The sequence below is a fragment of the Chinchilla lanigera genome, unplaced genomic scaffold (genome assembly GCF_000276665.1).
Source record: "Chinchilla lanigera isolate Chin_1 unplaced genomic scaffold, ChiLan1.0 scaffold00062, whole genome shotgun sequence".
Lineage (NCBI taxonomy): Eukaryota > Metazoa > Chordata > Mammalia > Rodentia > Chinchillidae > Chinchilla > Chinchilla lanigera.
In genome coordinates this window covers 14,026,489-14,053,173 of record NW_004955463.1, presented here as the reverse complement: position 1 = coordinate 14,053,173, position 26,685 = coordinate 14,026,489, and the positions used below count along the sequence as shown (strand labels likewise).

Here is a 26,685-nt window from a genome sequence, read left to right as displayed (position 1 = left end):
AACCACTATTGACAGAAAGACAAGGGTTATTTTAAGTGTCTACTTAGAGTGAGATTGAGAACTGCAGTGGAGATTGTAAGATTTAAAGGAAGAAAAAGTAGTAAAGACTTTAGAAGTAGAATCTATGCCTTCAGGTAAGTTGAATTTCAATTCTGTGTGACAAGAGACAAGGACGGGATGAGGTGAAAGCGAGAAGGTGCTGTGACGCCCGGCAGTGGTTGCGGGGTGGGAGCAGAGGATTTGCTAAGCCACTGTGTGCCCCTGTGCTGAGAAGGGAGTCCAAGAGCAGCCAGGGCCTGGCAGGGCTTCAGAATGTGGCTATCATGGACCTGAAACACTTCCTCTTTTTCTTTTCAAACACTTTTTCTAAAAAAACTTTGCAGCCTAAGACTGGAGGATGGAAAAAATAAATGGTGCAGATCTGGAGCCCAGGCACTTGTGGGCAGGAAGGAGGTCTCTGGGGGTACAGGCATAAGAGACTGGAGGGGTGCTACAGCTGGGGGTGGGGCGGAGAGGAGGAAGAAAGGAGGAAGCTGGGAGGATGTCACTGAAGCTGCTGTTCTGGATCCAGCCTAGGAAGGAAATAGAAAAAGCGGTGGGGCGGGGTGTGGTCAGAGGTTTTGATGAGGACACAGTAATGACTGAACAGGAGGGAGGGAACACAAGGGGTGGAGACTGTTAAACTGCTATATAGCAGGGAAGACTGAAACTAGACTTCTTTTAAAAATCAACTGCAAATGGTGTAATTCACATACTGCAAAATGTGCTGCTTTTAAGTATATGGTTTGATATAAATGTCTACACTCCATGTAACTATCACCTCAATCAAGATATAGAACATTCTTGACCCCCCCCCCAGAACCTCTTCCTTCAGGTCCCTTTTGCATTCTTCCCCCAGGCAAACCCTGATCCCCTCTCTGTCACCACAGGTTAGCTTTGAATGATGTGGGGTTTCATATAATGGAATTATATGGTAGGCGTGTATCTGTGTACTTGCTGCTGGCCTCCAGAGTCTGTTTTAGTGTATTTTCTGTTGTCATAACAAAATAGCAGAATCTGGCCACTTCTAAGGAAGGGTTATTTAGCTCACAGTATCGGAGGCTGGACATTCAAGAGAGGGGAGCAGCATCTGTTCTGCCTCTGGTGAGGGTCCTCAGGTCTGTGTTACAGAATGGCAGAGGTATGCCACTGTGTGTGTGTGCGCGCGCGCTCGCGCGTGTGTGTAAGAGGGTCACAAGACAAAAGAGCCACACCCAGGGAGGGACTAGTCTTTCTTTTTTTTTTTTTAGTCTTTTTGAGGCAAGGTCTCACTATGCAGTTCAGGCTGACCTTGAGCTTGCTTTGTAGTTTAAGGTGGTCTTGAACTCAACAGTCCTCCTGCCTCAACCTCCAAGTGCTGGGATTACAGGTGTGCACCACCACGCTGGCAGGGAGGGACTAGTCTTGCTGGGTTTTTTTTTTTTTTTTTTGGTGATAGGATTTCATTGTGTCTTCTAGGCTGGCCTTGAACTCTATCCTCCTGCCTCAGCCTCCCAAGTGTGGAGATTACCAGAGGACACCACCACGCCTAGCTCTGTCTAGCTCTTTTGTTTTTTGTGATGGGTTTCTCCATATATTCCAGGTTGGGTGATCCTTCTACCTCAGCCTCCTGACTGCTGGGATCATGGGTGTGCGCCACCATACCTAGTTTCATCTGTCTCTCTTTTGTAGCAACTTGCTTTCACAGGAACTAGGGGGTCCTAACCCAGAAATGCTCCTCATGACCTTCACTAAGCCTCACCTCTTGAAAGATTTCGATGCTTTGCAGGGAGGGCATGGTAGCGCACTCCTATAATCCAAGCACTTGGGAGGTTGAGGCTGGGGGATCACGGAGTTCAGGCCAGCCTGGGCCACAAAAGTGAGTTCAAGGCCAGCCTGCACTATATAGTGAGACCTTGTCTCAAAAACGAAACCAAACCAAACAATGATTTCAGCACCTTTTAAGAGTGTCATGCTGAGGACCCAGCTTCCAACATATGGCACCTCGGGGGGCATACCAAACACAGCACTCATGAACAGTTGTGCCCATTATCAGTAAACCTACTGTGAATGTTCCTGCTCGAGTCTCCCTGTGTGCATGCATTTCCTTGGACTGCCTTTGTCTCCGTTTGTCCCCCCACCGTCTTGCTCATGCTTGGCTCTTGGGAACGTCCTCTCTGTATGTTCTGTCAGTGACGAATGTGCATGAGACTGAATGGGCACGTGCACAGAGCTCTTAGTGCCTGCTCCACAGGCAGTGAGCCATCAAGGGCCGCTCTTGGCCCATTGTCCCAGGACCCCAGAGGACACCACATGGTGAGGGGCCTGCAGTTGTGTGCCTTGGGACACAGCAGTGGAGGCAGTTGGGTGCGCTTAGTCTCTGCATATCCTCATGACTCTGTGAGTCCTGCCATCTTCAGAGAGCATGGCCATGATTGTGATCTCGTGAGAACAGATCTGTCTTCATGCTTTGGAAACTTGAAGGAACCTTACATACATAAAGTATACTGACTGCATGGTCCTGGCCTTGCTGATGATAATGCTGTTATTGTCCTCAAAAACATAATTTATACACAGGATTTGTCCAAGAGTTGAAAGCAAACTACCCTGTACGCTGCTCACACTAAGAGCCCTTCCCTTTTAAAAAGACTGTGCTGTAATGTGTGTGCGTGTGCACGTGCACGCGCGCACATTGGCAGCCCCTCCCCCAGTTAAGCGCAATCCTAGCAGTCTACAGAGGCTCCTGTGGGACCAGGAGGCCTGGAGTTTCTGGCTGTCCTTGGAAAGTTGATTTAATAAGGTTCCAGGAAAGCCAGCTCCCTCTTTTTCCTCCCTCTGCTTGCCCTTGCAAAGCGATCTTAACCACTGAGGCTTGGGCTGGTTTTGGATCAGGCCCCGAGGCTTGTGGGTGGACTGAAGCTGCCTTGCACAGGCCAAAGGGTATCGTACCTCTTTCAAAAGATAGGCACCAACTGGAAAGACATTTTTGAGTTAGAGGAGGGCTATTTCCAAGTCTTTTTTTTTTTTTTCCTTAAAATTGGACTTGGAGGGAAAAGTGAGTGAGTGCAACCAGAACCATTTGTAAGGCCACTTCTCATGGTTGGGAATGGGGTCCTACCCCCTTTTTAGCAGTTACAAGGGCTGGATACCCTGGACCCCGCTCTGTAGGTCGTAGTGAGGGAGACTTCAGTCTCTATACTTGCCCTTCTCCACGGGAACCTGCAACTTATAAGTGATTTAATGGGCTGAGGTTTTACAGCTCCTCCCACCCACCCAGATTTGAAGGAGTCTGGTGGCCAGTTGAAGGGGGCAAGGTTTTGCTTAATGGAAAAGCTGCAGTTTCCATTTCTGGCTTTGAGGCCCCTGTGTGCCGTGTTTGCCACAAAGCAAGGCTTTGTCTCTGTTGTACAGAAACCTGTGCCCACGGGGGAGAGGCTGAGGGTGGTGCCAGAGCCTTGGCTAGGCTTCCAGTTGTAGGTCCTGGCGTACACCCTACCCCGCACCCAGCCAGGGGTCCCTGCAGCCGGCCACCTTTGGCCCAGGAGGTGTGTGTGGTCCAGGAGGTGTGCATGTCAACCTAGCTGCAGGAGGAGCCTTGAGTAGATCCCAGAGGGTGACCTACAGCAGACGTGCAGTGATCCCTCTGACTGCAGTTGGTGTGGCCTGAGGACCTGTGTCCTTTAGCCATCCTGGGACACAAGGTATGCACTCCCTTACTCCCAGAGAAATTCTTCCTATTTTTTCCTGGTACTGAGCATTGAACTTGGGGCTTTTACACTGAACTATACCCCAGACTTGGTTTTTATGGTTCTGGGTTTTTTTTTTTTCTTCTTGAGACAGGGTCACACTAAGTTACCAAGGCAGTCCTCCTTCCTCAGCCTCCTAGAGTGCTGGGATTACAGGCATGAAAGTTTTCTTCTTGTGGAAAAAAAAAAGGAAAATTTCTTCTCGTACAAAGAACCAGTTTCCTTCTAATGCACACTGGGTAGAAAGAATTCCAGAAGGCGAGTAGAATTACATGGAGCAAAAGGTGATGTTGAATGACCCACTTGAGAACAGGGTGGAGGATTCAGGTCTGTGGAACTCTGCAGGGTGTTCTAAGCCACCAGATTTCCTGAAGGATCCACTTGCAGTGCCTTTGAAAGAGTGTTTGCGAGTGGCAGGGAGGCGGGAGGGCGGGGGCAGTGTATGAGAGAATGTGAGGGCGCACAGGGTCCTGCTCTACCGACCGCACTGGGCCAGCGCGGCGGAGCCACTCCAAGGCTGTGTTCTTGGCTCGGGCCTCTGCATTGCTGCACCATTAGCTTCACTGATTTTCCACTCTGCCTTTGCCAGCCCACTCCCCGAAGTCAGGGAGGAGGAATTTTTCAGGGAAGAGCAAATGGCTGTCTGCAGGACTTGCTGCGGGTGGAGGCAGGGTAGGAGGGAGCCCAAACAAAGAATCCACTGCGGTTCTGTCCCCTGATTTCTGTGAATAGCTGGTGCTGGAGGTGGTCAGCAGGGCCCGGCCACCCGGTGGTGTTGCTCGCAGTCAGCAGGAGCACCGAGGGGCTGTCCAGGCAGTGATGGATGGTTGGGGATAGGAGAGTTCTGGGGAGTCATTATCCCCGGGGGCGAGGGCCGAGGTCAGGCTCTCTGACCAGCAGCTGCGCCCTGTTTTTATAATGCCTCATTCCTCTGAGGCCATTGGAGACTTCAGCACCCCCTGTAGACACCACCTTTGCCTCCTCTTCCTTTCCTGAGCCTGGACATGAGAGGACTACTTCTGGGGAGGTCCAGCTGCTCTCCATCTCCTGGGCCTGGCTGCTGTTTCTGGGGACATGGCCCACATAGACAAAGCCCAGTACAGACCTACCTTCTTTCTGCCCACCTGATGTGGGCTTCAGGAGAAGCCTTCTGAGTTCTGGGCTGCTTTTGGCCTTAGGGCTTTGTTCTGATGTCCAGCTGGCAACGGCCAAGAAGAGGGTTCAGTTTGCCCCAACTGCTCTCCTGCAATGGGCATGTTGGCAGGAAAGCACCAGGCCTGAGCACCTACCTCTGACTTCCCTCCCAGTTCTCAGCTTGCAGCCATTCTCACCTTCCTGCTTGCCCAGCAGGGTGTCCACTGCCTCCTCTCGAGGGTGCGTGCCCTGTCCACTCAGTTGCAATCACCAGGAAAGATCTGCTCAGGTCCTATGCGCTCTCCTGCCCCCTTTTGGGTATGGCCAAGCCAGCTGGGATGGCTTGTGTAAAGGGGTGACTGTTGGGCGGTGGGCCCTGCCCCTTGGTGAGTGTGGGTGTTTCCCAGGCCCTGGGTGTGCAGGTGCATTGAGCCCCAAGTGGTCAAGAAGGTCACAGAGCTTGGCAAAGTGTAGACCTACTTAGTGGTTATGGGCTTGGGCAGGGTAGAAGATGGCAGCACTGAGTGTCACATGGTTCATCGACACAGACAACTGAATTTCAAGCTTAACTTGCTTCCTCAGTTTTCTCCAGAACTGACAACTAACCTCTGGCTGATGGTCTGTTCTTTCCTTGATTTTCATTTATTCATTCATTTTTTTTTTTTCATTTATTCATTCATTCATCTGGGCAAACAAGTCTTACCTTCTTCCTTAACACGACACCTATTTTATGCATAACCACTGTTTAGCTAGGTCCCCTAACTGGAAATGCCTGTCTCCATTCTTTTCTCGTCTTTACTTTTTATAATTCCTACTCAGTTCTTACTTTGAGATTTAGCTTGAGTTTAGATTAAAGTTTAAGAGTCACTTCCTTGTTGAAATTTTCTCTTGTCTAATTACTCCTTTTTTTTTTATCCTTAGCTTCCAACCTAGCATTTTACTCTGCCTTGCAATATATGGAGGAGTTATTTGGTTTTGGGGATGCTAAGCAAGCACTCTACCACTGAGCCACACCTCCAACTGCTGGAGTGTTTAATATACATCCATTTGCTCCTCTAGAGCAAAGTTCTGTGGCAGTGCACACTATAATCACAGCACTCGGGAGGCTGAGGCAGGAGGATTGATTCAGGGCCAGCCTGGGATATGTAGTGAGTTCAAGGCCAGCCTGAACCATACAGCAAGATCCTGTCTCCCCCTGCAAAAGAGTCTGTTGCTCTTTTAAAACATTGTTATTTGAGGGGCTGGGGATTTAGCTCAGCGGCACACTGCCTGCCTGGCAAGCGCAAGGTCCTGAGTTTGATTCCCGGTACCGGAAAAAAAACACATTGTTATTTTGATACATGATTTGAGTTCGTTATAGAAAATTTACTATGGACCTGCAGAGAGGAAAAGATAAATTCATATTCCTGTTACCCAAAAGTAATCACTGTCAACTGTGACACTGTGACTCTATTCTTTGAGGGGTTTTGTTTTTTTTTTGTGGTCCTGGGAATAGAACTCAGGACTGTACACTTGCCAGGCAGGCACTAGGCCACTGAACTATATCCCCGGCCTGGGGTTTTGTTTTGTTTTGTTTTGCATTTATACAAACTTGACTTTTCAGAAATAGAATTTCTACTGTATATACTAGCTTGTAACTAAGTCTATTTATTGCCACACTAAAAGTGTTTTCGTCATGCTAAATAACTACATAGTATTCCATTGTGTGGGTATACAAAATTTATTTGTCCAGCCTGCTACTATTGGCAATAATTTAGGTTATTTCCAGGAGCTTGTTCTATATTCAACATACTTTTACAAATAAAATTTGCCACACATCCAAGGGTAGTTGTATTTTTAATGTTTGATTGCCTCACTGTACTGAATTGCCTCCCAGAAAGGTTATATGAGTTTGTTTTTGAAAATAGGGTTGGGATGCAGCTCCATAGTAGGCTGTTTGCCTAACATGTGTGGGGTCCTGAGTTCAACCCCTAGGCCCTGAAAAATAATAATAAATGTTATTTATTGCATTGCCACACTGTGCATGCTGTACTTCATCTTTTCAGCTCTCCTGTGAGCTTTGGGCTTATTCAATATCCTCAGCTTGCGGTTCAGGGAGTTCAGTAACTTGTCAAAGGCTGTGTAGTTGATGAGGATGGAGTAACATTTCAGCCTCTGGTGGGTCTGACTGCTAGTGTAAGGCACAACATCCCCACATTGGCCTGGATTTCCCAGAGTCGAGGCAGAGCAACTTTTGAATTTGAACGTTGCCGGCGGCCGCAGTCCTCTTATCTCACAGGAATCTGGCTCCATCTCCCTTGAGTTGTTTATCTTGTGTCACTTCTCCCATGATGTTTTGTTCTCTCCCGAGTTGTCACAGATCAGTGAGCTCCCCTGAGAACGTGGCTCCTTCACCTAGAATTATCAGTAGAACAAAAACCTGCCTTTTCCTGGGTAGCCAAAGAACTCCCACTTGGCGAAGGCCTCAGATCACCACAGTGTTAGATGCCACCACACCTGAGGTTTTCATAGGTCACACATAGCACTGCCTGCACACTTCTCAAGTGGCTTTGGCCCAGCAGTTGTGTGATAGGATTAAACAAACGTGTCAGAGAGGTAAGTGCAAAAACGGGAGGGGGATTCCGAAATTTTGTTTTTCTTAGTGTTTGTATTTAACTAATGTGTTAAACAAGAACATACGACAGTGTAGTTGGGCTAACCACAGAATAATTGCAGGATTTCAAAGGTGCATATTAATTTATGGTGTGGTATACTACCCATGATGCCCAGGAAATGGAGTTATAGACCTGCTGACAGTAAATATTTTTCTTCCAGTTCTGTCAGTTGGACTGTCTGTAACCTTTTGGGAGGAAACATTGAAAGTCTTGGAAACCCCTCCTGAATGCTTGTGTGTGCCTTCTACACCATCACTCCCACCCTCCCCACCCCGCCCCTGTCAGGAGTCAGGCCCAGCCCCAACCCTGCTGATTTGATAACCATGCAACACAATAAATGATTCACTGAAAAAGTGCTGGCCGAAGCCCACATCAAGTAAAGCCTTGAACCCAGTCACAGGTGAAATCACATAGGATGGCCTCTTCTCCTGGTGGGTAAGTTGACTGTGGTCTATAGGCCATGACCAGTGACTAACACACATTAGTGTGTATATATGAATACGTATAAATACATATATAGTCATGTCACCTTCACAAGGGGGGCACATTTTGAGAAATGCATCATTAGGAGATGATGTCATTTTGCAAGCATATAGAGTATGCTACACAAGTGTACATAGCGTGGCCTCCTACACATCTAGGCTATGTGAGGGGTGTGTGTGTGTGTGTGTGTGTGTGTGTGTGTGGTATAACCTATTCCTGCTAGGGCCACAAGCAAAGCAAAATAAGTGGTTTTTTTTTTGTTTTGTTTTGTTTTTTTTAATGAGACAAGGTTTTACTATGTAGCTGGCCTTAAACTCACAGGGATCCTTATCCCTCAGCCTCTTGAGTGCTGGGATAACAGGTGTTTGCCACTGCCCAACTTATAGTCAATTTTTAGACATAACTAAAAGTATACAATAACAATGAAAAAATATAGTGTAGTAGATACACAAACCAATCACATAATGTTATTATGATCAAGTATTATGTATTGTGTGTGCATGACTACCTGCGCTATTGTTTTATGTGATAGGCAGCATGATAAGCGTGTTTACTCTAGCATGACTACAAACTTGTGACTACCAAGTCAATGGTGATAGGGATTTGTCAGCTTTATTTAATCTTGTAAGACCACTGTCAAAATGCAGTCCATTGTCAGCCCAAATGCTACAGATTTTCTGTCTTTCTCTTTACACACACACACACACACACACACACACACACACACACACACACACTCCTTGAAACTATGATAGGGTTGTACCCTGACTACCACATTATAAGTTGAAAATGCCATTAAGTAAAACTAGCATTTAATGTACCTAACCTACCGAATATCATATCTACCTTAAATGTACTAACAGCTGGGCATGGTAGTACATGCCTATAATCCCAGCACTCTGGGAAGCTGAGACAGGAGGATCAAAAGTTGGAGCCCAGCCTGGGGCAACTTAGTGACTTAGCAAAACTGTCTCAAAACAAAAAATTTTGGGGGGCTGAGGATGTAGCTCAGAGCAAAGGCCCTGGGTTCAACCCCAGCCCGTGGAGGGGGGGCCCCTGGCTCAGAGCACTTACATTATCCTGCAATTGGCCAGTCACCTCACAGTGCTTAGTCTATTATAAAGTGTCAGATTATAAAGTGTACTTTATTAAGTATTTGTATGCAAAAAGCACTGGCAGCACAGTGCACTGTATTGACTGTTGACCATGGTGATCCAGGGCTGGCTGGGGGAGCTGCCCCATGGTTGGTGCCCAGCATGGCACATATCCATACCCCGGGAAAACATCAAAACTTAAAATAAGGTTTCTACTGAATGTTTGGTTTTTGGTTTTTGTACCGGGAATCAAACTCAGGACCTTATGCTTGCCAGGCAAGCACTTGGACCACTGAGCTATATTCCCCAGCCCGGTTTCTACTGAATGTATACTGCTTCCCTACCATAGTATAGTTGAAAAATACTAAATTGAATCATCGTTTTCTTGTCTTTTTGAGACAGGGTCTCTCTATGCAGTTCAGGCCGACCTTGAGCTCACTTTGTAGCCCAGGCTGGTCTTGAACTCACAATTATCCTCCTGCCTTAGCCTCCCAAGTGCTGGGATTACAGGCATGCGCCACCACACTCGGCCTTCCCCACAATGACTGTAATCAGATACTGCAAACATGCACTAACAGATTTCTAAAAATTTATTTTAAAAAACCTTTTGACTAAGAGAATGCACAGATAAATAACTCACTTTCATTTTTTAAAGTTACCTAAAGCTGGGCATGGGTGCCCATACCTCGACTGCATAGCAAGACCCTATCTCAAAAAAGAAAAAATGGGAGGCTAGAAATAAAACCTGTTGGGGCTGAGGATTTAGCTCAGTGGCACAGTGCCTACCTGGCAAGTGCAAGGGAGTGAGTTCGATTCCTGGTACCAGGAAAAAAAAATAAAATAAAATAAATAAAACTTGTTTCAATAGGAAGGTAAGGAAAACAGGTGAAAGAAACAGTTATTGCTCCACATATTGAATTCATTTTATATCTAACCTTACTGGTCCTCAGATTCTTGTGGCATGACCTCCTCTGGAGGGTATATAAAATACTACTGTGTTTTTGTTTTGTTTCATTTTTTGGTTTTTGAGACAGGGTCTTACTGTGTAGTTCACACTAACCTTTAACTTAGTGATCCTCCTGCCTTAGCCTCCCAAGTGCTGGGTTTACAGGTGTGCACCACTACACCCAGCCCAGGGGTTTTGATTCTGAAGCAGCACCCAAGCTTGGTAAGATTCGCTAAAATTGATTAATTACCATCCCTAAAAAGTCTGTTTGATATCATTTCCATTTAGCAACTTCAGAAAATGGCCCAGAGAATCAGAGCAACAACTTGCCAAGGTTACCCAGGGTGGGACTGTCCCGTCCCACTCACTGCCTATAGCCCTGACGCACATGCGCTAGGCTGAAGAGGAGGAAGCCGTAGGCGGAGGTGGAAGAGGGCTAGATCTGCTTGCTTGGGGCTGGGAGGGCAGGAATAGGGGAAAAAGGGCCCCTCCCAGAACAGCTCTGCTTCAAGTCAGTTGCCAGCACCCTGGGCTTCCACTCTTTTAGAAGAGTCCTTCTGCATTTCTCTGTCCGTTTATTGTCAAACTCCAGGGTTTACTTTTAGAATTAAGTTTTATTTTCCTTAAGTTTTAGGAATTAGTTCCTTTTCTAACTACTGAATAATGTTCCCCCTTTGGCATTTAAAACTTTGATGATTGTTACTTGAATGCTTGAGACTGTACTGATGATGCACGGAGGCCTGTCTGGAAGTGGTGTGTGTTGTTTTTTTGGGGGGGTTGGTTTCCAAGTGGTGTGTGTGGGTTTTTTTGTTTTTTTTTTTCCTGTACCGGGAATCGAACTCATGACTTCGCGCTTGCCAGGCAAGCGCTATGCCTCTGAGCTAAATCCCTATCACACCCCCCATTAGTCCTTTTTCTCTACCCTCAAACTCCCAGTACATTTGTAAAATGTACAGTATTCTGCCTAACTGCGTACTCTTGAAAAATACCTGGACTTTCTGCCAGTCTTCCCTGGTGAGAGCACCACAGGCCAAGAAGGTCGGAGGGAGAAACACTGATGGAAGGTGCTGGTAGCTGGAGCTTTGTGACCAAAACAGTATCCCCTTTTTGTGTGTGTATGTTGACAGGTTACTGGGGATTGAATATGGGGCATTTGTACTGAGCTAGATGCCCTTTTTTCTCATACCCTCACCTCAGTCTCCCAGAGTGCTAGGATCACAGGTGTGTGCCACCGTGCCCAGCTAAGCATCCCTTTTGCTTAAATATAATGTAGAAGGTTCCTCCCTCCCTCATATCAGGGAGTTCTGTTCTTGGGTAGGGGGCAGGTGGAGACATCAGTAAGTGGCCCCTTCCATCTAGCGAGGGTCACTTGACTCACAGGACATTAGTTAGAGCTCGAAGGATCTAGAACAGACAGGTCAACCAGCTTCTTCTTCTCCCAGGAGACAACACAGACCTGAGAGGAGAGGTGAGTGCCTGGGGTCACCCAGAACAGGCCTGGGGCTGACTCCACTGCACTCAGCCAGTGAGCGCCACCTGTGGCTCAGACTGAGTTTGGGAGGGAATGGGTTTTGCAAAGACTTTTCCTCCCTCAGGGCACCGGGAATGTTGACATCAGAGTTTAGAGCTGGAAATTCTCCCCCGGGATGCTGTGGTTCTGGATCCCCCAAGTGGGGGCAAGGAGTGTAGACACTGCTGCACCTGCCCCACAGTAGAAAAGCCATGTGCTACCGCCCATATTTCTTGCCATATGCGTGTGGAGGGAGGAATACCCAGGAACTCCTGGCACGGAGATGGACGGGGTCTAAAAAGGAAGCAGTTTCTGGGTCTTCACTATCCTGGAAACCTGTGAAATCGGCCTGATGTCCCACATTAAAAGTGTCCTGGGCTGGTAAAGTTTCCATTCAAGTCTTTTGAACCCACTTAGGATCATCAATATTTTGCTAAGTAGGCACATTTTTAGTAAACTAACACTGTCTACTCTGAACGCTGCTGAGTTTTTAATTAGGGTAAAATATACATAACATGAAGTTTACCACTTTCACCCTTCGTAAGTGCAGGGTTCTGTGACTGGCTTCACTCACACTGAGCTGCCGAGGCAGCCATCGGCTCTGTGGTCTTCTTTCCTTCCCTCACCCATGCACCTTACCCTCTTCACCTCTTCTCCCTCGGTGCCCTGAACCGCCCTCTTGTCCCTCAGAGAGCAGGCTGGGTCACCTTTATTCTCATCACGTAAAAATAACAGGCCCCCACCCCCAGCTGAGGATTGAACCCAGGACCTCAGCCATGCTACAAACTGTACCCACAGCCCAGGGAGGGCATTTCTTTACACTGAAAAAAATAGCACTTTATGGAGAATCTGTTCTGCCCCCATTCGCACGCATGGGGCTCTGATCCAAACCCATCCTGAAATGTGTGGTCCAGATGGGGCAGGGAGAGGGTGGCACCCTGGGGGTGGGGAACCTTGGTAAACTGTGCCCTCCAGCACCCAGTGAGGTTTTGGGGTGGGGCAGAGAGGCACAGTTGGAAACAGCTGAGGCCTCTGCTTAGAAGGTATCAGCAAGTTTTGGGAGCAACAACTTTTTCCTGCCCAGCTGCTGGCTTTTCCGAGTGTGGGGGAGGAGAGGCCCCAGGAGGGTCCAGGGGTGGCAGCGGTGGGGGCAGGGCCATGCATTCTTTTCTTTGCGGAACCTGACCTGACTTAAGGTCAGAGCACAGCGGAGAGTGGGAGCTGCACGGTTACCTCTTCGCTGGCGATTCATCTCTTCCCTCCCCCACTCTTAATGATCTTTCCATTACAGAACCCAGACCAGGAAGTGCATGACAGGTCGCAGCTGCAGACACATGGCTGGGAGGCCTGGGCTTTGGGCCAGGGGTGGGAGGGTCCGAGGGGTGGGAGGGTCCAAGCTCCCCTCCCAGCAGCAGCACGACCCCTATCCACATACGGAGGCTTACAACTTAGTGGAAGATATTCTTATGCATAGAGCCAGTGCTTACAAATGGTACTTTAGCTTTGATTTTAGGACATGATTTTTAATAATGATAAGAGAAAACCCCACCTGACTGTCTAGGTCACCCCAGCCTGAAGTCCACATAAGTGCCCATAGAGATTTAGGGTTCCTTTTGGGAGCCTCCTATCACCGAGCAAAGACTCCAGCTTCTTTTCCTAAAGTAAAATCACTGCAGAAACTTTTCCTCTATCAAAATGTCAGATTCACAACACGTTTGGTGAGGGGAGTGGGGACTCGAATGTGGGCTTTGCAGACGCCAGACCTGGAGAACTGGGCACACCTGTGTCCCAGCACTCAGATGGGCAAGAGGATCACAAGTTTGAGTCCAGCCTGGGGTACATTTAAAACCACAACAACAAACCCCAGCAGACCTGGGGTTCAAATCACAATGAAGACTTGTGTCCCTTTTCTTTTTCTTTCTCTACTAGGGGTGGCTCTTCCACTTACAAGTTGCTCAGGAAATGTTAATTTACCCTAAACTGTGTTCTAGGGAGCAGTTGTCACACAGGAGTTTCTGTCTCCACCGCCAGCTGTGTTGTTGGCTTCCTTCCCTGAATCTGCAAAGGCCGGATTCTTCTGATGCCAAAAGAGAAATGGTGACAAACTTCTAGGAGCTGTGAGCTTAGACCAGTCTTCCCTGTAGCTGTAGGGCATCTCCCTTTGCTCTTCCAGGGTTCTTTCTGCAGATAAGATAGGAGGGAGAGAAACAAAGTGATGTAGGAGCTGTTTGGGAAATGGGTGGGGTAAGAGCCATATTTTCCTCTGGGTCCAGGGTGTTATCAGTAGTAAACAGTTGGGGCAGAGCTTCTGCTGGAAAGAGGATTTCTTTTGAGAAAACTCGTGGATGCATTCCTTTGTTAATCACTTAATTATAATCCTAGTGGGAGACAGTTGGGGGAAGGGGACCAAATCCCTAGTGGAGAAAAAAGTGCAGGTCTGAGGGAAGCATCAGGTAAACCTAGGCTTGGAAGTCTGAGCCCCAAGCCCAGTTCTGATGCTGGGTTACTCCTTACACCACCCAGGCTCCCTCTCTCTGTTTTAAGATTGATACCAAACTGTTTCAGCCTGGGGCTCCTGTGAGGGGTTCTTTGAGTTTCCTCCTTCTGCCTGGTTCCTGGCGAGCTGATTTGCGGGGTATGAGGAGGTGGGTGCAGGGGCCCTGGCTGTGGCTTTGGCCAGCACAGGCGGCTCTGCACTAAATTACAGTGATGAGGTGGGACGCACAAAAGACTGAAATCTTTTTTTTTTTTTTTTTTTTTTTTTAATAAAAACAAAACAAAACTGCGGCCCCAAGCCCCTGGGCTGCTGAATGGCGATGGCTTCCTGTCAGGATTAGCCGGGCTGCCCAGGCCTGTGTGCGTTGCCTTTCTCCTCAGGAAATACCTTTAGTAAGCCCCGGTGGGGTCCCCATGGCAACGCGCAAGGGGACCTGCTGACTGAGGCCATTCAGCCCGCCATTCTTCCCTGGCCCCTTTGTTGAGCTTTATTGCTGCCCCTCTGGCAAACACAGCAGTTTGCACCGTTTTGTCAGGCTGAATGTGGAGTTTTTACATTTTAATGGGCTCTTCTGGCACTGGCCCATTTGCATGCAAAATGTCCCTTCTTACTCCATTCCCTTTTTCTATTTAAAAAAAAAAGGCACCCTACTCCAGATTCCCTGGGTCGGGAGACTGGTGAATAGCTGATGTGGGCGTCAGACCCTGCTAATTGATTTGGTGTTCCAGTCTCCCCTGCCACACACCTGTGCCCCCCATTCCTGCGGCTTCCCTTGTTTCTTGGGAACTCTGTGTTCATGGAGTCACGTATCTTTAGGGGACCCTCTCCACACCCCAACCCTTGTAGAATGAAACTTGGTACCCGGGATTTTGGAGAGAGTCCCCATTCTCTGCTTGCCAGACTAAAGTAAGTTTTCAGTTCCATTTCAAAGCCAAAATAACATAGTAAAAAACCTCTGCAGAGGGCCTCAGAGCCCTGCTGCGTTGTTCTGTAGTCCTTTTAAGTTGCTTTCAAAGCCACCCCAAGTTCCTCCCCCACCCACAATTGCCCCCTCATTTATCTCTGGGGAACTTGTGCCAGGACTGTAAACATTCCTGGACCACCGCTTCCTCCATGCTCCTGAAGAATATAGCCCTTCTCCCCTGTTTTCTTGACCCAGAAATCCAGAATCAAAAGGATTTAACAGGGATGACAGAAATCACTACCCTGAGACATCATGTTGCAACCAGTGTACGGATCTTGCGGGAAGAGTGTTATTCAAGTCCTACACCCTGTGCCTGGAACACAGTGACGGTTCTAGACTTCAGGGAGATGAGACAAATGTTTATGGACCAGCCCCATAGAGGAGCTCTATGACGAAGTACAAGATGAACAAGCCCAGGAGAGGGCACATTAGGAAGGAGTAAAGCACAGTGTAGAGTGACTGCAGGTCATCCCAGCACTCTGAGAGGTTACCGTGGAGGGGTTACAAGTTTGAACCTAGCCTAGACAATTTAGTGAATTAAAATATTTTTTAAAAGGACCAACCTCCAGTTCCAAAACAAAAACAGTGAAACACCACACTGAGTGGAGAATGTAGTTCTTCAACTATAAATCTCCAGAGAGTGAGTTTGAAGGTCCAAGGGTGTGATGGAAATGATTGCTTGTTGGAGAGAGAGAAGAAAGCTATTTTAAGAGAAGCAAGGTCTCTTGGGTGAGGCAAAGCAAAATAAAACCTGCATGGAGGACCTGGGAAACTGGACAGGTGGATGGGGAGGAGAGAGAAACCAGGCTCACGGTGTGAGGGGACTGGAAGCACCGGCAGATCTGAAGGGATCAGATCTTCGTACACCTGAGATCAGAGAGGTGTCCCAGTGGACAGCTGACCAGCCCCTTTGCCTAATGTTCTTAATCTTCTCAGTGGGTCATCAGAGGTCATCAGGTGTAAGCTGTAATCAAGGGTGAGGGGCCTGAGAAGAGAGGTGTCAGGTGACTGATGGGGGTGAGCAAGAGACCAGTTGGGAGGACTGTGCCAGCCACCTGTGGCCAAGGCAGTGCTGTGGCATCTCACAGGGTCACCTCTCACTGCCCCATCTGCTGTGAAGGTATTTTCTGAAGTGCCCTTGTGAGAAACCCCAGAGGGGTCCAGGATCAGCACATCCAGCATCTACAGCCCAGTGCTGCGCCTCGCTTTGTGACCTTGGGGGAGTCTCCACGCCTCCATGTTCACGTGTGGAAGTGGGAACCGCTATGAATAACATGACCATGAATAAGTATGATTTGTGAAGTATCAAGTGTGATGCCAAAGCAGGGCATCATTATGAGTCCTGGGTCACAGCCCCACCCCCACCCTAGCTTCCTCACCTGCCGGTGTGAACAGCACAACTCACTTGACTTGGAGTTCATGAATGAACACGGGCAGAAACGTGCATTTACAAGTTAAGAATGCGTAGTTATATATAAAATATAATGATTCAGAGGTGAGCTACAAGATTGAGGGAGTGATGGGAGGGAGTGAGGATAAGGTCAGAACAACCAATTTTAGAATCCCTGGTGAGGAGGGAGGAGACACAGATGCCCTTAGCAGGACCAGTGGGCTGAACTAGCAGGGTTTTGTCCTCCAGAAGTCAAGGACTGTAGGACAGTCTGTCTTTCAGAGCTGTAGAGCTGCACCCTGGGTGGCTTCTAGAGAAGTAGGCCATGTGGGTTTGAATATCAGTTTTGCCATTTGCTGCCTAGGTGAGCCTCTTGGACAAACCCCAAATCTCTTTGTGCCTCAGTCTCCCCTCTAAAATAAGGATAATAATAGTGCCTACTTCAAGGGGTCATATGGATCTGATGACTTAACACATGCTGAGAATTACACCTGGCACATGGTCAGCTGCCACCTGCTGGGGCTGGGGCTAGAGAGAGGGCAGTGAGAAGGGCTGTGCACTGTGCGCTGGGCACAGGGTTTGGTCTGCGTGCCATGAATACTGGCCAATGGCCAAGGCCGGTATTCCTGCTTAGCACAGTTGCGTAAGGATCTATGGGATCCTTACCACCCACAATTGCCTCCTCATTTATCTCTGGGGAACTTGTGCCAGGACTGTAAACATTCCTGGACCACCGCTTCCTCCATGCTCCTGAAGAATATAGCCCTTCTCCCCTGTTTTCTTGACCCAGAAATCCAGAATCAAAAGGATTTAACAGGGATGACAGAAGGTAATCTGTGGGAAGACAAGGGGTCGTTGTGAAGTGTGGCTCCATTTTATGGGGGTCATGTTGAGTTGCGAGGTGTAGGGTGGATGGATAACTCCACACTAGATTGGCTGTTACAGGACCAGGCTGGTGAAGTTGTATTTCAAAGCACATTTTCACCTTTGATCGTCTGTCTGGCATGAACCTTTGCTGCACAGAGATATGTTCCCTAGGACTTCCTTAGTGGCTTTGTTTTGTTCCCCACCTTATGGTTTGAAATCTGGTTTTGGTTTTTTACTTTTACCATGAGCCTTTTGTTCAAGCAGGATGTATAGTAGGCCTTACCTGCCCTGTTCAGGAACACCTCACTCTTTTCTGCACCTATAACCTAAGGTTTTTGTTGTTTTTTTGTTTGTTGGTTTTGTTGTGTTGTGTTGTGTTGTGTTGTATTGACAGGCTCTTCGCTATGTATTCCAGGCAGGCCTCAAATTCATGAGCCTCTTGTCTCAAGTCTCCCAAGTGCTGGGATTACAGGCACGTGCTAATCTCAATCCTGTATTTTCTCCCCTTCAGCCTCCCTTCCATCCTTGGCAAGACTCTTCTGTGCCCTCAGTCTTCTCTGACCACCTGTACTTTAAGTTGTACAACCAGAGAGGCTGGCTGAGCTGCCTGCCCCTGATTCCTGTGTCCTCCACCTGTCTCATGTTGCAGTTTAAAGTAAATGCTCATGCACGTCAAGGTGTGTGTTCATGCTCTTACCTGCTTTGGCTAAGATACATCTTTGGTGCCTTTGTTTAACCCTTTTCTCATTGCATGGTGACAGGGCCTGAAGACTCCTAATGGTAACTATTTTGAAGAAAGTTCTCCATCTCCTTGAACTTTCAGGAACTGGGATCTCATCTTCTCAGAACCACAAGCTTTATATGACTTTGGGCTCTATTCCCACCCAGCTTAGGCCCATGGCTGGCAGAAAATGTAGACTTAGAATCAAGAACTTTGCTGTGGCCACTTGTACCTCATACCACACTGGCTGAACACCCATGGGAGAGTTCAGACCAGTTGTGCCTAAGCAAACTGTACACCTGTTGGCTTATTGGGAGTGACCCAGTATAGTGCGGTATGTGAGGGATAAGCAGGAAGGGAGAGGGACTTCATAGGGCTTCATTAATTATGTTCCCAGAACTCAAAGCACCATGGGAATGTTTCCTCACTCCCACTTCTGTCTTTTCTGACTGCTTCTTCCTTGAGGATTACAGAAAAGTCTGTCCCCCTTTGCTTCTTGGCTCCCCCTGAGGGAATAGAGATTCTGTTAGAGAAGGAAGGTAGGATTGGTGTATGAATCACTTTCTCTTCCACTAAAAGGAGTCCTAGATCCATCCTGCATGACTTTCCATGGCATCTACACTGCCAGGAGCCTGTCCCTGGACAAGAGGCCTTGTCTCAGATTTAGCAGCTGAGGAAGAGCCTTTGGCCTCTTTTTTTTTTGGAGAATTGTCCAAGGTTTTGGAAGTGAGCTTGGCAGCCTGAGTCCTCTTAAGATGTTCAGTTCAAGCCCTGTCTCAAGCCTTCCCTGTCCTGGGAATCTAGTCTCTGGGCAGCAGAGCACAGTGCATTTTTCCTGCCCTTGGAAGATGTGGTACCTCAAGCTTGGCATGGTGAACATTATAATGTGGCCCCGCCAGCATTTTCAGCCCAGGGCTGGGTTGCCACAGAATGCAGATACCACATGCATCTGCTCTGCTCCTTCCTCTCACCTTTACCTTGCAGGAAGCAAGGTGCATAAAGCAAGTGTTGGGCTTTGCGGCTCACCCCTGTCAGCATCCCCAGATAGTCCATCATGAGCACTGCCTGGATCTGCTGAATCTGATTCTCCAGACCCGGCGTGATGGTTTCATGTGGCTGAGCAACAAAATGGCTTTTCCTTCATCTTTCACAGCTGCCTCAATGGCAGTATCAGCTGTGTCCTGCTAATGGACATCTTTTGACAGAAGTAGCCTGTTGGTTTCGGACAGACACAGATCTAGTCCTAAGGACACAAGATATAAGTGAGGGACCCTAGAAAAACCAAAAGAGATGTGAAGCGGGGCTAAATGGTTGGGGGCATCCTCAAGGCACTTTCCTTAGGAGAGGGTCGTGGTCCCTGCCACTCTACAAGGTGGTGTGCAGATGGGCAGGGCCTAAGAAACCAACAGCGGTCAGGTCCTTCTCCATTGCCTCCTGGAAGAAAGCTGCCTTGCAAATGGAGCAGCAGAGACACATCCGAGACACTGCTAGCCATGAAAAAAGCAATTGATGCTGTAGATTTGAGGTTCCTCTAAAAGAATAGCTTTTACCACACCCTAAATTCATTCAGGACCTTCTGAGTAGTTTCTATCTTGTTAGATGCAGTGGGGAAATCATATCAGGTAGCTCTGCACAGGGTTGCTTGCTAGTTTTTAAGGGAAGCCAAAGACATAGACACTTCTATCACCTTATAGCTAGAATGTGCTGTATCTATACAGTAGAATATTATTAGGCCCTTAGAAGGAAGTACTAAGACAAGCAAGTACTGAAACATGGAACAACCTTGACTACATGATTCATAATAAAAGAAGCCAGTCACAAAATACCACATATTATGTGATTTCATTGATCTGAAATATGCAGACCTGTAAAGACAAAAAGCAGCTTAGTGGTTGCCAAGACTTGGAGGGGGAGTTGAGGAGGGAATTTCCCTGGGCCTTGAGTTTCTTTTGCGGGTGGTAAAAATATTCTAAAGTTACATTGTGATGTTTGTTCTGCAACTGTGTTTGCAGATTAGACCAACCCATTGATGCAAGATATTCAGGGAGAAAAATGTGTCTGTAATGAATATGTACATATTTTCCTTCTCATTATTCCTTAATGATAGTGTAATAGAGCTGAGTGTGGCAGTGCACATCTGTGATATCAGCATTCTGTGAGGCTGAGGCAGGAGGACTGCATGTTCAAACCTAGATTAGGCAACTTAGCTAGACCCTATCTAAAAATTTTTTTTAAATGGGCTGGGGATGTAGCCCAGTATGAAGGTTCTAGTTTCAGTATTCGGTATTTGCATTGCATTTACATTATATTAGGTGTTACAAGTAATCTAGAGATGCTTTAAGGTATAGAGGAAGATAGTAGGCAGATTGTCTGCCAACACTACCATTTTATGTAGGAGACTTAAATATTCATGGACTTTCACAACTTCAGAGAGTCCTAAAACCAATCCCCTTTGCATTCCAAGGGGCACCTATACCAGAAACCATTTAAATGGGCTAATTTTATAGTGCTTAAAAAATAAAATTCAAGCTGGGCAAGCGCAAGGTCGTGAGTTTGATTCCTGGTACCAGAAAAAAAAAAAAAATCAAGATGGTACATAACTGTGACTTTGTGTGGTTTGGACAATAATGATTTTAGAGGAAGTTTGAGTAGTGACACCAGTTGGAAACTAAAGATTTCCTGGACGTTTCTGGTGATGGACTTTGAGTCGTCCAGGGCAGGAAGACTCCTGATGATGCTGACAGCTGTCAGCTTGTTGTGTGGGGGCAGGATGTGGTTGTCAGGAGCGTGTCCAGGCTCAGAGTGGGAGGCTGTGACAGGGAGAAGGTTGGATGTAGTGGGTGGGAGCAGATGTGGGGAACCTCGAAGGCCAAGCAAGGCTGTGGAGATGAGCCTGCACATGGTGTAGGATCTTGGTCAGGAGAATGGTGTGATAACACACACAGGGCCTGGGAACGTCGGGGTGAGTCTGAACTCATAACTCTAGGGAGGCCATTGAGTAAGTCCCCCAAAGTAGTACCAGGAATGACAGAGGATGAAGCAAACCAGAGTACATTTGGAGGAAACCGTCGTCTAAGCGACGGCATCGGCATCGGGAACGGGTGCTTGAGGCTTTTCCTAGGTTACGCTGGAGAGTTTGGTGTGCAGATGCTGCTTAGGACCGCCTCTGACACCTGTCATGTGCTGTGTGAGGCCAGCATCTCAGAATCAGGGTTCGCTGCTGACCAACGGCTGGTGCAGATCACGAGCTATGAAGCATTTAATCAGTGAGGTCACTTGAATGAAATGAGATTTGATCAATGGGAGTGACAGCTATTTTTCTTCAGGGTTGAGTCCAAAACTGCTTTTCTTCTGCCTTCATTTGGCAAAGCCATAAACCATTAAAAGTGGAAAGAGCAACGTTTTCTAAGACCCATAAAACCTATTTTTAACCTGCTGTGTGTTCTGCTCACCTTTGTGGCATTCCCCTTGACCGGGTTCTCAGAAACAAACGTGTGCCAGCCTCGTGGCTTCCAACCCTTTCCAGCAGCTGCAGCCCTGTTTCTGATGATCCAGTGTTTCAGGCAGAGCCCTTGGTGGTGCAGGGTGGGGGTGCCAGCCCTTGGAGGAAAGCCACACTGCCCGTCCATGGTACCTTCTAGTGCAGACCCCCACTGTCCCTCTCACCTTGCCTTCCTCCCTTTTTTCCTTTCTTTTTTGTTGTTGTTTGTTAAGTGAGATAAGGAGCCATGTACCTGCCTCAGCCTCCCAAATGGCTAGGACTACAGGCCCCCACCACCACATCCAGCTCCAGACACCTGACTTTGTTTGTAAGGTTTCTAGCAGACACTTGTTGAGCACTTGAGAAATAGGCTTAGTAAACCAAGAGGAGAGGAGCCAAGGAGAGAAGGGAGTTTGAAAGGAAGACCTGGGGCTGGGGATTTAGCTCAGTGGCACAGTGCCTGCCTGGCAAGCGCAAGGTCATGAGTTCAATCCCCGGTACCGGAAAAAAAAAAAAAAGAAAGAAAGAAAGGAAGACCTGGAGGAGGTGGCAGGGCAGTCCCCATTTCATTTATTGAGTGTTTATTAAATAACTCTCAGTACCTGGCTGGCCTTAGCCTCGGAATTTGAAGGTAAATATGATACCCTGACCTACCCCAGGTGGCAGTGCATTCTGGTGGCCAGAAGCAGCCAGGCATGTGGTTAAACATCCTAAAAGGAAACAGAAATCTCATTTCCCCTTGCTAGAAAAGAGGGGACACTGGGCCTTCAATGGCTGCTCCCGGGTGTGTCCAGATTACAACTTCTTGCTAGATGAGTCACTGGCCAGGCTAGGGATGGGTGTTCTTTGTAACATTGCCTCTTGGGAGCTGTAGACACTGGCAGGTCCAGGGCTGCTGCTTGAAAAGGAGAGGTGGGTGGGAGGGGGCAGGGTGGATGTGTGACTTCACGTTGCCGGCCACAGGAGAGGCTGGGTCCCAGCAGTGGGACGAGAGAAAAGGGCTTTGTGTGCAGCAGTTTCTGCTGCCAGAGCAAGTGTGGGTTTTGTGGCAGCTGCAGGCCTCCGTCCCTAATATAGGCAAAAGCTCCAAATCCTCCAGGCCTGCCACCTGTTAGCTGTAGGTCCCCTGAGCTGACCTTTCCTTGGGCTGGCTCTCTCACGTGTTCCTCTGACCCCCCACCTTTGCTGGATCCTGGGAACCCAGAGTCCCTGTTGGACAGGAGTGCCTTCTTGGGGCTGTTGGAGTTTTGAGGAACAGAGTGTATTCAAGAGTCACTAGGGAAAGGGGTGAGGCTGACCTAGCCAAAAGGAATAGGGCGTTCCTCTGGGAAGTGGCCACTCTTGGCAAAGCCCTGGCATGTGTTGGGGAACTGTGGATAAGTCCTGGGGAGGGCTGGCCTTTCCCCTGGGATGGGGCGAAATGAAACATGACCTGCTTAATGCTGCTGCAGCTGCTTCCTAACTTGCCTCTTTCTTCCTTTGACTTTTGGAGGAGTGGGGTGGAGGAGAAGAGATGGGGTCCCAGGTAGCCAGGCATTTCCCACTGACCCGTGTCCCCAGTCCTGCTCCCCAGCTCTGTGACCTCGAGTCCGTGTGGCCCACCGTGGCTAGCGGGACTCCTTTGTCTCCCTCCCTCCTCTCCCCTGGCTCCTCTTCCTGTCCCCGTGGTGGCTGCAGCCCAGCCCTGGGGAGGCCCTGTGGAAGTGGAGTCCCTCCTGGTCCACCCTGGTGACCTGCTGCAGCTTCGCTGTCGGCTGCGGGATGATGTCCAGAGCATCAACTGGCTGCGGGATGGGGTGCAGCTCGTGGAAAGCAACCGTACCCGCATCACAGGGGAGGAGGTGGAGGTGCGGGACTCCGTGCCCGCCGACTCCGGCCTCTACGCCTGTGTGACCAGCAGTCCCTCTGGCAGTGACACCAGCTACTTCTCCGTCAATGTCTCAGGTTGGTAGCCAAGCCCTCCTCCCCTCCCATACCCACCCTCTGTCTCTCGCTGCTGGATCAGGGGAGGTGAGCCTCCTTCCCTGCCGTGATCCTCCCACTCTGCTTCAGAAACCGCTGCCCACTAACACTGCTCCCTGCCCGGCGTGCGGCTTAGCTCTCTGAGGGGAGACCTCTGGGGTGGACCCCAGGCCAGAGACCTAGGGCTCCCAAGACCTACTTCCAAGGTGACTGGCGATGCTCTTGTGGTGGTAGGACTTTGCCTTTTCCACCACAGTTTGCCCAGATCTCCAGGATGCTGTGGGGCTCAGCCAGCTTTCATGCTGTTGCTGCCTTGCCGTTTGGACGTGATGCTCATCTTAGCGACCAGAGCCCTAGAGCATGTGGTACGGGCCCCACTGTGGTGGGAAGGACTGGGGTGCACCGCCGCCACATCATGGGCACGATGGACACACCTGCCTGCTAGCTCCTGGGCAGCCAGAGAATCTGTTACTGTCAGGATGCAGTTTTGACAAACTTAGGATTCAAGGAGGTAGAGCTGGCATCATTCGTGTACTCCGCATGTGGGGCTGGCACCTCCTCCCAGGCATCATTTAGAATCTGCCCCAATGGAGGGCTCTGCCTTCTTTATTTCCTTCCAGATCCCTGAGAGTGCCAGGAAGGACTGGCCAAAGCTGTGGCAAGAATCCTGCTGCTGACTGCCAGTGTGACACTCGTTCTCTCAAGGGGGACATTCTCATTAGGGAGTGGTGTAGGCAACTCCGAGCCTTAGCAGCTCTGCTAGGAAAATCCCGACTGTAGGCTGTTCCCACGGCTCTAGCCTTGTGTGCCTAGACCCGCCTGGGCTTCCCGGTGGTTGGCAACCCGAAGGAGGACACAGGCACCCTGGCTGCCATTCTGAGAGCCAGGATGGCTGAGTGGTACCACGGGCCGGAGAGCCTCCAAGCACAGTGTGGCATCAGAGAGGAACAGCTGGCCCTGCTGTCACCACCCATTTTGAAGGCACTGGGCTGGGGAAGGGAGGGGAGGGGTTCACACTGGGGCACACACTTCTTGAACAATCTCTGTCCCCTCAAGAGACTGTCACTAAGGGAAGAGTGGGCCTGGCGTCCTTCTGGGGAGGGGCACAGTGTTCATCTGTGACTGTGCGGGCCTTTGTGGGGTGACTGGTGTTGTGGCTGGAAGTCTCGGGTGCCTTGGTGTTGTCCTCAGTGCCCCTCATCCTTCCTGCAGATGCGCTCCCCTCCTCGGAGGATGATGATGACGATGATGACTCCTCTTCCGAGGAGAAAGAGACAGACAACACCAAACCAAACCGTATGCGTGAGACACTTTCCTACCTTACTGCCTGTGGGCCTGGGTTGAGGGAACCGGGAGATGGGCTGGAGATGGGCTAAAGCCAGTAGAGAGGAGAGGCAAAGGGCCTGTGGGATTCAGGGTGCCCCACTGCCAATGCTGTGGATACTGGGTGTTGCACACAGACCCTGGCAGAGGGCCGGGCACTGCACACCTGCCTGGGCCCTTGCTCTGGAGCCTGACCACCTCCGCCATCTTGTCTCTCTTGGCTTTTCCTGGGCAGCCGTAGCTCCATATTGGACGTCCCCAGAGAAGATGGAAAAGAAACTGCACGCGGTACCAGCTGCCAAGACTGTGAAGTTCAAATGTCCTTCTAGTGGGACACCCAACCCCACGCTGCGCTGGTTGAAAAATGGCAAAGAATTCAAACCTGACCACAGGATTGGAGGCTACAAGGTACACATTGTGTATACATATGAAAGTTGGGAAAGTTAGCATAAGAGGAATGGAAGAGGCTGAGATAGAAAATCCTCACTGTATGCCTGTAATTTGTAGGGTTGGTTTTTTTGTTGTTGTTGTTTTTTCTTTTTTGTTTTTTTTTTTTTTTTCATTTGTTTCATTTTTTGAGTTTTCTTAGTACTAGGAAAGGAACCCAGGGCCTTGCACATGCTAAGCAAGTGCTCTATACTCAGCCCCAGCCCCAGCCCCTCGTAATTGTTTTATTTTATTTTTGGTTTTATTTTTTTATTTTTCGTAATTGTTTTAAATAATGCTTTTTTAACTATAATGATAGTGTTTTTAAATTGTCAAGTGCAAAAAAAAAGTTTAAAAATTACCCTTTTTCTGTGTATATATGGCTTTTACATGATTGACCACATTGTACATATAATTTCTTGTTATTTGTTAACAATAACATGAATCATTGTTATTTCAAGCATGAGTGTTTGAAAGATAGTTTTTCATGGCTACCTACAATTCCATTATAAATATATCCCACAATTTAATGAATTATTTTTATTTTTGTACTTATTTTTTTGGTACCAGGAATCAAACCCAGGGCTTTGCGCTTGCCAGGCAGGCACTGTGCTGCTGAGCTGCATCCTTGGCCCTTGAATTATTTTATGATATTTAGGTATTTTCTAGTTTTTCACAAATGTAAATAATGTTCCACAAATATATTCATCAGCATGTTTAAATGTGCTTCCTTAGAACAGATTTCTGGAAATGCAATTACTGGGTCAAAGGGTATTAGCATTTTTTAAGCTGTTGGTGCATATTACCCAATTACTCTTTTTTTCATGGTAGAGATGATTGAGATGATTGGGATGGAAACCAGGGTCTTGCCCATGCTAAGCACACATTCTATCACTGAGCTACACCCCAGCCCACAATTACTTTATTTTTTGTTTGTTTGTTTTGTTTTTTTTGAGACATGGTCTCCCCATTGTAGTCCAGGCTGGCCTTGGACTACTTGATGCTCCTGCCTCAGCCTCCTGAATGCTGGGATTACAGGCATGCACCACCATGCCTGGCTCACAATTACTTTCTTAAAAGGAAAAATGGCTGGATGTGGCAGTGTACAACTGTAATCTAAGCACTAGGGAGGCTGAGACAGGAAGATTGCTGTGAGTTCAAGGCCCTCCTGGGCTACAAAGTAAGTTCAAGGCCAGCCTGAAACTACAGAGGGAGACCCTGTCTCAAAAAAAAAAAGAAAAGGAAAATGAAGTCACCTTCCCATAGCAAAACATAAGAATAACAAGTTCACCAGGCCTTTGGCAACAATGAAAGTGCCTCATTGTTTTTATTTGTTCAGTTTTGCTAATTTAGACCATCCATGTTAATGACCAACCTTCCTTCCCCTTCTTTATTCTCTGGTCATCCTCAGAGTCCCTGTTTGTCTCTCTCTTAGCTAACCTCTCTCTCTCCCTCCTCCTCCTCCTCCT

The 26,685-nt window shown here is 48.3% G+C and overlaps 1 protein-coding gene across 7 annotated transcripts in view; it reads left to right on the top strand.

Moving 5' to 3' along the window:
* The window catches only part of Fgfr1 (fibroblast growth factor receptor 1), a 51,108-nt gene that overhangs the window by 11,181 nt on the left and 13,242 nt on the right, over positions 1–26,685 (top strand). For 3 of the 7 annotated variants that reach the window (XM_013521511.1, XM_013521508.1, XM_005398449.2), the window contains exons 3-5: positions 23,183–23,449; positions 24,680–24,769; positions 25,026–25,198. In XM_013521511.1, the coding sequence (XP_013376965.1) occupies positions 23,183–23,449; positions 24,680–24,769; positions 25,026–25,198 (530 nt within the window). The remainder of the gene's footprint in view (positions 1–23,182; positions 23,450–24,679; positions 24,770–25,025; positions 25,199–26,685) is intronic. The other 4 variants (XM_013521512.1, XM_013521506.1, XM_013521510.1 and 1 more) reach the window with 3 other exon arrangements.